The sequence below is a fragment of the Plectropomus leopardus genome, chromosome 1 (assembly GCF_026936395.1).
Source record: "Plectropomus leopardus strain MGB_pleo_1.0 chromosome 1, ASM2693639v1, whole genome shotgun sequence".
Lineage (NCBI taxonomy): Eukaryota > Metazoa > Chordata > Actinopteri > Perciformes > Serranidae > Plectropomus > Plectropomus leopardus.
Window position 1 is genome coordinate 43367750 of NC_142176.1, and position 12671 is coordinate 43380420.

Sequence of the window (12671 nt, forward strand, 5' to 3'; positions counted from 1 at the left end):
AGGCAATGAGCAATTTAGGAACAAAGTACCCCACAATGAACAAGAAATTAGCAAAAAGCTACAAATAACATACCTTAAAATTAGCACAAAAACAAATGAAGAAGAAAAATAAAAATAAAAACAAAAGCAAACAAGAAAATGATCTAAAAGTGCTTAAAAATAAGAATGATTCTAAAACATGATTTTCAGTTTGTAATAAAGATAATTTAAAATTAGTTTTCTGGACATTTTTACCTCGCTTTAAAAAAAAAAAGTTCTAAATCTACAAAATCAATTTGTAGGACATTTCTTGCCAAGTTGCTCCTTGCCTTTTTCACATTTATGAATTTTTAAATAATTAGAATAATTCCCAATTTTAAATACTCAATTTTATTTAGAAGGCCTTTAGACCTTCACATCACCTAAGGAAAAACTCCAGAAAAAGAACCCCTGTAATGGGGAGGAAAAAAAGAAAGAAACCTTCGGGAAGAGCAGCAGAGGATAATGAGGGATCCCTTTTCCAGGACGGACAGACACACAATAGATGTCGTAAATAACAATTGAAATACAATCATGAAAAAAAGGAAAGAGAAAGAGAGAGGGGGGAGAGGGGGAGAGAGGCACGGCAATAATGGAAACAGATGCATGTCATATTACAGTAATGATAGGTGTAAAATTACTAAATGCACTCTATGATAATAATGTGGGTGTTGATAGGAGTCTCATGTGTATATTAATAGTGGAGGCATGTTATAATAATGGCAGTAGAGGGTTGCATCAAGCACGATTATGGCATCGGCGCAACCAGGACCCACAACACAGGCGTAGCTTCAGACAGGACTACAGCAATGGCAAAACCAAGACCAAGATCAGGGCGAGCCAGGGGTACAGTATCAGTACAGCCACAGCACAACCGTGACCAAAGGCAGGGTCACAGCACCAGCACAGCTATCACCACGATCAAGCACAACCAAGATTGCAGCCAGGATCCGGGAAAACTATGAAACAAGGGAGCAGGAATGCTCCGGAGAGGCAACGGAGTGAGCGTAATGCAGTAAACAGACATGAGCGTTTTCAGATGGAGAGAGTAAGAGAAGGAAAAGGTGCTCAGTGTATCATAGAGAGTCCCCCGGCAGATTAAACCTATGTCAGCCTAACTATGGGCTGGTCCAGGCAACCTGAACCAGCCCTAATTATAAGCTTTATCAAAGAGGAAGGTCTTAAGTCTACCCTTAAAAGTGAAAACGGTGTCTGCCTCCCTGACCAAAACTGGAAGATGGTTCCATAAGAGAGGAGCATGGTAGCTGAAGGCTCTGGCTCCCATCCTACATTTGGAGACTTTGGGAACCACAAGTAACCCTGAGTTTTCAGACCGCAGTGATCTTGAGGGTTGGTAAGGAACTATGAGCTATGACAGATAGGATGGAGCCTGACCATTTAGAGCTTTGTATGTAAGAAGGAGGATTTTAAATAAAAAAAAAAAAAGGATTTTACAGGGAGACAGTGCAACTAAGCTAAAACAGGAGAAATATGGTCCCTTTTCTTGGTTCCCGTTAGAATACGTGCAGCAGCATTCTAGATCAGTTGGAGAGACCTAAGAGGTTTGTTGGGGCAACTGAATAATAGGGAGTTACAGTAATCCAGCCTAGAGGTAAAAAAATGCGTGAACTGATTTTTCAGCATCTGTTTGAGACAGGATATGTCTCATTTTTGAGATGTTAGGCAAACGAAAGAAAGCAGTCCTAGAAGTTTGTTTTATATGGGAGGCAAAAGATAAATCATGATCAAATAAAACTCTGAGGTTCCTTCCAGTTGTGCTAGAAGCCAAGGTAATGCCATCTAGAGAAATTACATCCTTAGTAAAGGAGTTTCTGAGGTGTTTGGGGCCAAGAACAATAACTTCAATTCCTTCAGTTTCATCTGGTTTCATAGATAGATAAAGTTGCGTATCATCAGCATAACAATGGAAATTTATAGTGTTTTCTAGTTCTGTTGCCTAGGGGAAGCATATATAAAGTAAAAAGGATTGGTCCAAGCACAGAACCTTGAGACATGGTAATGAGGTCAATGCAGGAGGAATCAGTTCCTTAAATTTAGCTACTGCACCATCAGACAGACATCTAGTATAGTAACTCTTGCAGAGAAGCTTGTAATCGAGTAATAAAAAATTGAAAGTTATTAGATAATGGTCTGACAGAGCGGGAATCTCAGGAAAGACTAATAAATCTTCAATATTGATGCTGTATGCAAGGACAAGATCTAGGATGATCTATAGCAGTGAGTGGGTTTATGTACACACTGACTGAAGCCAATTGAATCCAAAAGCGTGGAGAAAGCAGCACTGGGTCTATCATTGTTAATATCCACGTGAATGTTAAAATCCCCTACGATAATAACTTTGTGCGATTTAAGCACTAAACTTGATATAAACTCAAAGAATTCAGATAGAAATTCGGAGTATGGGCTGACAAATAGAATGGGCTGTAGAGTTTTGCAGGATGAAAAAGGTGCTTGTAAAAGGTGTCTGAAGGCAACACAAGAAAAGTGATGTGGACCACTTATTAGCTGTGGAGCTTGGCGTGTGTAATAAAGGCTGAATGAAGGCTCTGACTTGACTATAATTCATGTTATGTAACCAGTGACACCGCCCACAGCCTGATATATGGTTATGAAAAATTAGTTTTCCCTTGATTCGATATGATGACATTAGTGGCAGGTTCACGATCGTGACTCGATACATTAGATTCAAATCCACTCTACACCAGATTATTTTACACTGTGAAAGTACAGATGCTCACAGTCCTGAAGGAAGTAGAAGGTGACCTATTGGCTGCTCTTCATCCTCTCATTAAGCTCCTCTTTTGACTGTGATGTGAGCAGCTCTAAGTCAGGCTGAACTGTACGTCACACAGCTTTAGGTGAAGTGTACATTGGATCCAGGCCAAACACCAAACTCTAGATGAGATCTGCTGATTTAATGCCCATAAAGAACAGGTTGTCATGCAGCGCAGATTAGTTGAAGAATGGATCAGTGACTCTCGGAGTCTGTAAACTGCAGCTGCAGTGACAAAGCAGAAAGGTTAACGGTGCAAATCAAGCTGCTGCTGCTTCCATATGCAACTTCTCTGTTTTAGTAAACCTGTGTGTTTCCTGAGTTAACTCTCAGCAAGGACGCAGGCTGTCTGTCATCAAAAACTCTCTGCAAAGCACGCAGAAACTTCCACTTTTAATCAATGTCAGTGTTTTATCTTGCAAGGCATGTTGTACCCTCCTTATCTCTTCATTTGATTAATTATGGAGTTTAAAAAGTGATGAGTAAAAGTTGTCGGGTCTCATGCAAGAACATTCTCCCAAACTTCTTCTGTCAGGTTTGTTTCAGGCCTGCAAGAGTCTCCAAACACTCTTTAACTCTCTATCAAAAATCACTAGTTTGACCTTGATGAATGAATTCCACCTGTTCGTGATGACGTGTGTTTGTGAGCATAACTGATGCCCTTAAATTACAATACAATGCTTCAGTTATGATCCGTTGGGGTCAGACTCAAAAAATATGATCACAGATTTTAAGAATGTGTCACTGCAGATTCACCCCACATGACAGACGAAATAATAGTACATGCTACACCATCATATTTAAAGAAATACTCTTTACGCACAACACAGTTGATGAATAGTGTTTACAAGATATATTAATACTTATAATAATAATGATACTAATCTTCATTTATATAGCACTTTTCAATCTTATAAGTGCTTCCCATATTAACAGATTTACAGAATAAAAGCAAAATATCAGAAATTTGAGACTCAAGTCATTAGTTGCAGACCCTCAGTTGTCTGAGATTGCTTCAAATCGAGCAGTTAAACAGAATTTAAACAGACAGAAAAGGAAAGCTTTTCGTATGTAGCCTTCTCAGCCATGGTTAAATCACAAAATCAAGGGAAAATTATGAATTAAGCACAATCTCAGCAAGTCTACAGTATCAGCTGGCAGGACACGCCGATTCTGAAATGCTCACAGACGCTCCTGGTGGGATATAGAGCCGCATGTAGGACGGAGCAAAACAGCGTCATTAATACAGTGCTGGTGGAATCACGGCATAATTCTGAGTCGGGTACAGCCCTAAAATTTAAAAACAATAATCCCTTAGGGAGCACACCTTATCCACTCACCTACCGAAGCCTTCAAAAAAGCAGGTTTTGTCACCAGATTGGAACATCCTGACTCTTGTACCCTGACCACATCCTCTGTCTGTCTACTTTGGTGTGGTATGTATAAAAAAAAATATCTTGATATGACATGTATGAAAACTCTGAACTATTTATGAAAACAGTTAATACCAAAGAGAAAAATCTAAATAGGGGCAAATAAATACCTGCTGGAAGCTTTTTGTTCAAGTGGTTCTTGCCTGAGGCCTGTTGTGTGAAGAAGAATCAAGAATGTACAGTTTGTGATTCTGGTGTTGAAACTCTTAAGGCTTGAACACACATTCTCTTTTACACACACACACCTGCCCTGTCCATCGAAATGACCTGAGAGTCTCACTTCATGTAGAGTAGAGCAGACTTGGCACACGCTGCTCTGATAAGAGGGCGTCTGTCTCTGCTGCTGCAGTTAGTTGAGCTGCGGCCTCACACTGTTTTGACCTGTCCTCTCAGTGATCTGCTCATTCATTCCACAGTATTGTGCATCAGCACTGTGCATGCACTCTGGCCACTTTCCGAGGTGAAGGGTGAAGCTAAATCCGTTAGCTTTTGAGCTGGTTCACTTGTTGGTAATCAGGGATGCACCGATGGATCGGACAGTAATCAGAAATATACTCTGGCAACTAAGATTTAGATTTTAAATGAAATATCATGAATGTGGAGCTGATGATTCTCTGTTAGTCTACTGAATATAATCTGATAAGTTATTTTAAGTCTTCTTAGGCACCTTCAAACTTTAGATTCTTTTAATCACCAGTTATGTGTACTCTGTACTCAACTATTGTCAGGAAACTTTCGATAATTACTGCTGTGTAACTGTTCTATGACTTTAAGCTGCAAATTTGAGGACTTGCTTGGCTTACACTGATAAAACACCACAATTTATTAAATATTTGCATTTTTTTAAGTCAAGTTTTGTCTTGAAACATGTTTGGGTGATTTGTACTGCAAAACATGCAAATATTACACCCTGCAAGACATGGCAGGTCAGCAGAGGTCATATACCAGGCAGCTATCATGGAGGGGGCTAGTCTAAAATAACACTGGGATTTAAGGGTTATGTTGTAGATGGAGGTAGCAAGAAGAAAACATTGGTATGTAAAGTCTGCAGGTAAAAAATCAGCAACAAAACCACCACAACATCTAACTTCATCTGTCACAACTAGGCTTGGGTGGTATCACAGTATTACAGTATACTAGCGTAATTAGAAAGCCTGAAGGTACGTATGTTTCTCAAAACCGTCACAAATACAGGCACTCTTCTGTCTGGTAAACTCATTGTGTGTAGTGTACAGCATGCACCACAGAGCTCAGTCTCTGGTCTGTACTGGTGGAACAGGCAGCTGAGCTGAAAGACACAGTGACACCTAGCAGTGGAGGGAGAAGTTACAGGACTGTAAACAACCAGTGGCCAGCAGACAGAGACACTGTGGGGAATATCGGCATGTTTGTTTACATCTAACTTGGTGAATTAAGGATTTATTTTGACCAAACCAGAACTGTTGATTGTTGGAACAGTGGACTTATTAGCTAGATTATAAGCAAGAGTAACCAAGGCAGTTTTGGTGAGTTTTATTTTGTTTCTGTTGAATCTGAATGAAATGTGTTTTATGATGAGTTAACGACGCAATCAAGCCTCATCAGTCTTTTGTGACCAAGAGAGAGTTGAATTCAAAAGGTGCACAGTTGTATTTCTCTGTTTAATAAGGAAAATAGGTAGATGTATAGGTAGCCTATCCCAGCTGTCACTGGACGAGATACGGGGTACACCCTGGACAGGTCGCCAGACTATCACAGGGCTGACACATAGAGACAGACAGAACCATTCATGCTCACAGTCACACCTACGGGCAATTTAGAGTCACCAGTTAACCTGACCTGCATGTCTTCAGAATGTGGGAGGAAGCTAGAGAACCCACGCAGACACGGGGAGAACATGCAAACTCCTGCTGTGCTGCACACTTATGCATCATATAACTGTGTACTGGAATTTCAGGAAGGTATGAAGGAATGAAAAATTCCATGCCACCCAAGCCTAGTCTCTACAAAACCCACTAAGAAATTACATGAATGTGTCTAATCATTACAATTTTGTACAACTTCACTTGTGACCTGCTTGACTTGAGCAGTGACTTGTCTTGCTTGACTTCTAGCAAAGACTCAGCTGGACTTGCTTAATTCTCACCACAGTAAACATAAACATAACATGGCAGAGGTTCATAATGTCATGTATCTTTTTTTATTACTTTAACGACTATGGTTTTATTAGTAAAAAAAAATCCTTCAGACAGGTGAGCTTGAACCTGTAAAGCAGAGCCAACCTATGTCAAAGTTTTCCAGTAGGCTTGACCTCGGTGCATCCCTTCTTTTAATGTGTCATGAATGCTCCACTGCTGCCTCCTGATTGGCTAATCACTATGCTAATCGCATGTTCTGTTTTCTTTCTGTCTTGCACTCTCACCACTTCCTGCCTGCTCCACCTCTCAACCCATCTGCCACTCTCCTGTTTTATTTCCTGCTGTGTTTTTTATTTTTAATGGGAATGACCCTTTAATGGGCTGTGCTGTTCCCCCTGCTGTGGCCTGGCTTTCTCATTGGCTGACTCTGACGTCATGTCTAATGGTGCATGACCATTCACAGCCCAACCGGCGGTTTTTCATCCCGCCCCAGTCCCCCGACTTGTGTCAGTCCCCCAACTGCAGCCCCACGCACTCCCCAGAGGTCCGTCTTAACGGGGTGGGGCCGCGTACACCCAACTCCTACCAGCCAAAGATGGGGTCTCCCCTAATGCACCCCCGCACGCAGACCCTCCCCGCCAAGCCCAAAGTGTCTGAGAAGCCCCTGCAGACCACCAGGTCCAACCCACTCCCCAACACCGCCCAGACCCCCACCACCCCCAAATCTGAGCCATCCACGCCCTGCCAGCCCTTGGCCCCTTGTATCGCCAACAGCCCGCGGGTGAGACGCCACCCCCCTCTCACTGTCCCTCCCAAACTCTCCATCCCCCTCTCCCCCGTGCCTCCTATGTCGCCCCGCCGCCGCCACCACCTCCACCCTGACCACAACGGCAAATCTGTCCCCATCACGCAGGTGACCCCCCACCCCTCACCCAGAGGGAGCCCTCTCCCCACCCCCAAAGGCACCCCGGTGCATACTCCCAAGGACAGCCCGGCTGGCACACCCAGCCCGACACCGCCGCCCAGCCCCTCCATCGGGGGCATGCCATGGAGGACACGCCTCAACTCCATCAAGAACAGCTTCCTGGGCTCACCGCGCTTCCACCGCAGGAAAATGCAAGGTAGGGGGGGTGTTGTAGAAAATCTTGTATTCTTGAATCGATGAACATTAAAGTAATCTCGATGAATAATAAAGTTGACAATACTAGAAATGAACTTGGTGAGAAACGTAATAAACTCTGCGAGCCTCAGTTGTCCTCACTTGATGATAAGTTTATTACACAGATTTGATCAGTGAGGCTTTTGGCACAAGTAACAAAAAAGCCATTCATCTTTCAAAAGTATCACACGTCACACCGCAGTGCCTGTCAATGCAGTCAAGGTCCTGCTCTAGCAGTATCTTGGGGGGTGGCTGTTGCTCAGAGGTAGAGGGGGTCACCTCCAGGCAACATGTCAAAGTATCCTTGGGCAAGATACTGAACCCCAAATTGCTCCTGATGCTGCGTCATCGGAGTGTGAGTGTGTGTGAATGGTTACCGAGTAGCAGGGGGCACCATAAACAGTAGCCTTGGCCACTAGTGTGTGAATGTGACATGTAGTGTGAAAGCTCTTTGAGTGGTCAAAAAGCAGGGCCGTGCAGAGACCTTTGAAGGGGCAGGTGCTCAAAGTTTAAACGGGGCACATGGAGCACGTATTTGAAGCACCATAGAGAAACATACCTGACAGTATAGCTGGTTAAATGGTAGCAACCTATATTCATAAAGAATGTAACATGGACTCAACATACATCACTGTCCACACCTCATATTATAGTGTACTGATATGTTTAAACAAGAGGTTGAGAAAATCACAATTCAAATTCTTCTAATTATTACTATTGTTATTGTTGTATATGTAGGCTACATTGCATAGTTTTACTGAAATAACATACAGTATAGCCTATGCCTCATTGCCTCTACAAACACAGGAAAACCACTGCAACTGACAGTAAAATTGTACATCTCTCTAATGCACTCGGCCAAAGACAAAAGAAACATATAGAAACAAAAAGAAGCCTGACTCAGCATGTGTCATTAACTCGGCTATCATTCATGAGAGGTGAGTGTGTGCAGACTCAGTTGCACACACTCACTTGCTCATGCTCACTTTACTTCGTCAGTCATCTTTCAATGAAAGAATACACCAGATGTGCACAAACAAATATCGCTGCACATCCTACTCACCGGAGTCATTGGGCTATCAGCTGTGAAATAATTAGCAGCGCCAAGGAACAGGGTTCCACTGGGCACGTCTGGGCACGTCTGGGCGGTGAGTGACGAAGTGTGGGCACGTTTACGTGGATCATGTTACCGACCGAGGGCAACCACATACACACACACATACTTGACAAAAGGGCACTTTGGGCATCGAGAGGAAAAGGGGCAGGTGCTCCAGCACCCCCCCCCCCTGCACGTGCCAGTCAAAAAGAATAGAAAAAGTGTTAGTGTTAAGTACAGTCCATTTACCATTTAATACAAAGATTTAATAGAGACAGTAGGCAGGTTTCCATTATGGATTTGTGCAAAACTTAAGCGGTATTTTTGAAATGTGGATAAAACACAATTGCAATATGACTGCATTTCCATTGAGTGATATTATGCAACTTCTCTGATGTTAACATTTCAAGGAACACGGCAATGGACATTCAAAACATTGGCAGGTCTTTTTCTATTGCAGCTAATCAATAAAGCCAATCTAATACCGCTGTAATTTCTTTGTCTCGTATCAAAGTTAAGAAGATCTCGATCTCTTCCTCCGTCCACACATATAGAGCCATGTTTTGTAGAATGTCATGTGACTTTGTTGAACTTCTTGTTTGGGCTTTATGGTGGTTGGCATCTATAAAGTGGCATTACTGCCATCTGGTATTACACATCATTTGATCTATAAAAGCAAAAAAAGCCATTCCATTGCAGTTTTGCAAAATATGTGAGCGTAAAAACCTTTTTGCAATAACCAAAACTGACGTGTTTCCATTAGGTGTATTTCGTATTTGCAATTTCAATTTGTGCAGTTTCAGGGTTCATGGAAGTCCGCCTACTGAAAGGCTTTAAGGTTCTGGTGACATTACTGAATCATTCCACTCCGTGCAATTACTCATTATTACATTCACACGATTCAGTAGTATAAAATAATAATTTTCTATGGTGTGGGGATTTGATCTATATGATATCATCTCGGTCTTATCTGTGTTATAATGAATTCAGCATAGTGTTTATGCATGAAACTGCTCTGTGGTAGCTGGAGGGAAGAAATCCAAATTATCTGTGTGCTCCTAATGACAGTGTTTAGCAGCTCACCTGCTGCAGCCACACCATCACAAACAGCCTGTGGACACCTCGCATCCAAGATATCCATCTCATTACAGACAGTGGAACATTTACCATATTTACAGCCATGAAGGGAGCAGATCATCACATTTACACACACAGATTAAAAAATTTGAAATAAAACAAGACAGAAGTATCTTTTTGAAAAATTTCTACAACTTACACATGAAGACAGTGAGAGCCTGGTGTTGATCAAAGAGTGTTTACATCCCAACAATCTAACTTGATGACCTTTGACCTTTGTTTCCACAGTCCCCACTCAGGAGGACATGTCCAGTCTCACTCCAGACTCTTCTCCAGAGTGAGTAACGCAGCAGCACATCCCACCACAGACAACCTCGGAAAGCCGTTATGCAAATTGTGAACGAGTCATGATTTATGTGTTCATCGAACATTATCTTTACTTCATATATTGCCCACATACAGCCCTCAACCCTTCAGAACCTGGTTTCTTGTGCTGCATTCAGATGAGCAAATTGGTTTGATTTCTTTTGAAAACATGGGGTGAACGGCAATAGCAACTGTCCCACGAAGTGCAAAAATAAGTAGGAAAATGTGACAACAACATAACTGGAAAATTAGTTTTTTTTTTAAAATGGCAAAATTTTAAAAAATAATTTGGAAAATCTCTAGAAAGCTTTATTTATAAAGTTTATAAATTATAAATTAATTATATTATTCTAATATTTCCAATTATGTTAAAGAAAAAATGTATACATATTTTACTCAATATATTTTACTTTTTGGAGTCATTTTCTTGTTTAGTTTATTTTTTTTTAATTTTATTGTTTTAATGTGATTTCTTGCAAATGTCATGACTTGATAAACTGTTTATTGCCTTCTCACCATATCTTTGAAAAACAACAATTTGCTCAGCTTTCAAAGGGTTACACAAATATTTAAGATGTGTTTTTAAGATTAAATTCTACATTTCAGTAGTATGCTTGCAAGCTAAGTGGTTGTAGCTCTTTCAATGTGTTTTCATTGTTAGATTATTGGACAACAGAATGTGTGTGTTGTCAACAGCTGAAGGATGTCATACTGATTCTGTTGATGTCACTCATTGGGTTCAGTGATATTTAGAAGAAAATTATTATTGGGATTGTTAAATAAATAAGTAGAGATCTTGAGACAAATCAAATGTAATAGGCCTGACATTTCAGTCTCGTGACCTGTCATGCTGACTGACAGATGCCTTGGACCATAAAGTCGAGAAGCTGTTTGTTTTGTTCTTTTATGCTTTCACCAAAATATTTTTTAAATGAATGAAAGAGTGAATGCTACAGCAAGAATGTGAACATTACAAAAGCTGTTCGTTGAATTAACTTGATGGCTCAGACCTCATGATGAGCATCAGTCTGCTCCTTTCACTCAGTTTGTCAAAAGTGGACACAACTAGCCACCACGTTGTTCGCCTCATGTGATGTGGTGGTCGGTATTGATGTATTGGTATTCTTCTGCCCCTCTCAATACAATATTATTTGTTATCCTGAGATCTCAAATTAGTTATGTAATTATCTCGGGAAAACACAGTTGCATAATCTCAAGATCTTGAGAATTATCTTGGAAAAACGGGAAGAAAATGTATGAATGTCTGGCCACTTAGGGCTCCCGTAGATATGAGATCTATTTTTGGGACAGACATCCTGCATGGATTTGTGGATGTGTCAGACAACTGATACAACACAGTTTACAGTTTACTAGATATATAAACAAAAATAAATAAATAAATAAAAGATAAAAATAGAAGTAATACTGATACTCTAATAAAGCTCTAAAAATCATGATAGCAATAATAATAATGATAATGATAATAATAATTATTTAAAAAAAAAAATTTAAAAAAGAAGGAATTGAAGAACAATCCCATCCTACCCAGCCAGTTGAACAAGGTGCACTGCAGATGATTTTGTATTCAATAGGTTTATCTTCGTTTAGGCTTCCTTAATCTGTGTTAGAAATGGTTCCCACAATTCTGTGTAAGTGTCCAGATTCCCATTTATTTTGTAGATCAACCGTTCATAAAAGGCAGTTTCTGATAAGACTAAGAACCATTCAGAGTAGGTTGGATTATTTTGCCCCCTCCAATGTCTCAAAATTACCCTTTTAGTTGTAGTGAGGGCAGCCTTAAACCAGTGTGCCCTTTTCCCACCAATGCTCTCATTGCCTCCAAGGCTATTCAAAAGGCATAGGGCAGGTGTGAGAGCAATATCTATTCTCAGACGGTCACAAATCTTTTCCATCACCCTCTGCCAGTAGGTGTTTAATCTGGGGCAAGTGAGAAACAAATCAGTTATGCCACCTGATTCCAGTTTACATCACCAACACAGATTTAAGAGGCACACCCCTGCTCTATACAACTTAACAGGAGTCCAGTAGAGTCTATTGAGTATTTTGAATTGGACAGGTTTAGATCTGGCATCTCTCATAGGTTGCAGCATCTCTTTCAGAAGGGTGGTCCATTCATCTACTTGATAGGTTACCTGTAAGTCTCTTTCCCACACAGTTTTTAGACTCCTGTTAGTACAGTTAAAGTTCTCCATTAAATAATTCTAGATTTGGCCTGCCAAATGTGGAAGATTGCTAAGCAGTATACATTTATATAGTATAATAGGGGATTGGATAATTGGCTTTGTGACTACTAAGCCCACCTTTGAAAGGAAGTCTTTTAACTGGAGAAATCTCAAGAAATCTTTCTTATGGAGGTTGTAAGTTTCTTTAAGTTCCTCAAAAGTTCTGAAGTTATTATTGTTATCCTAGAGACTTTAAATGTATTCAATCCCCTTAGAGTGCCACTCTCTCCAGAAGAACATCTTTCCTCCTATTTTCAGATAAGGATTATTCCATATTGAAGCTGATCCTATGAGGAAGGGAGATCGTCTTTCTTGTGAAGATGATGCCAGGTGTTCCTGGTATGAGTGATTATTGGGTTTTGGGTATT

At 40.7% G+C, this 12671-nt stretch overlaps 1 protein-coding gene across 13 annotated transcripts in view; it reads left to right on the forward strand.

Annotated features, from left to right (window-relative positions):
• The window catches only part of LOC121942092 (serine/threonine-protein kinase BRSK2-like), a 229041-nt gene that overhangs the window by 187714 nt on the left and 28656 nt on the right, over positions 1-12671 (forward strand). For 7 of the 13 annotated variants that reach the window (XM_088081516.1, XM_088081531.1, XM_088081546.1 and 4 more), the window contains 2 exons: positions 6826-7483; positions 9983-10031. In XM_088081516.1, coding sequence (XP_087937642.1) covers positions 6826-7483; positions 9983-10031 — 707 coding nt within the window. The remainder of the gene's footprint in view (positions 1-6825; positions 7484-9982; positions 10032-12671) is intronic. The other 6 variants (XM_088081569.1, XM_088081584.1, XM_088081594.1 and 3 more) reach the window with 1 other exon arrangement.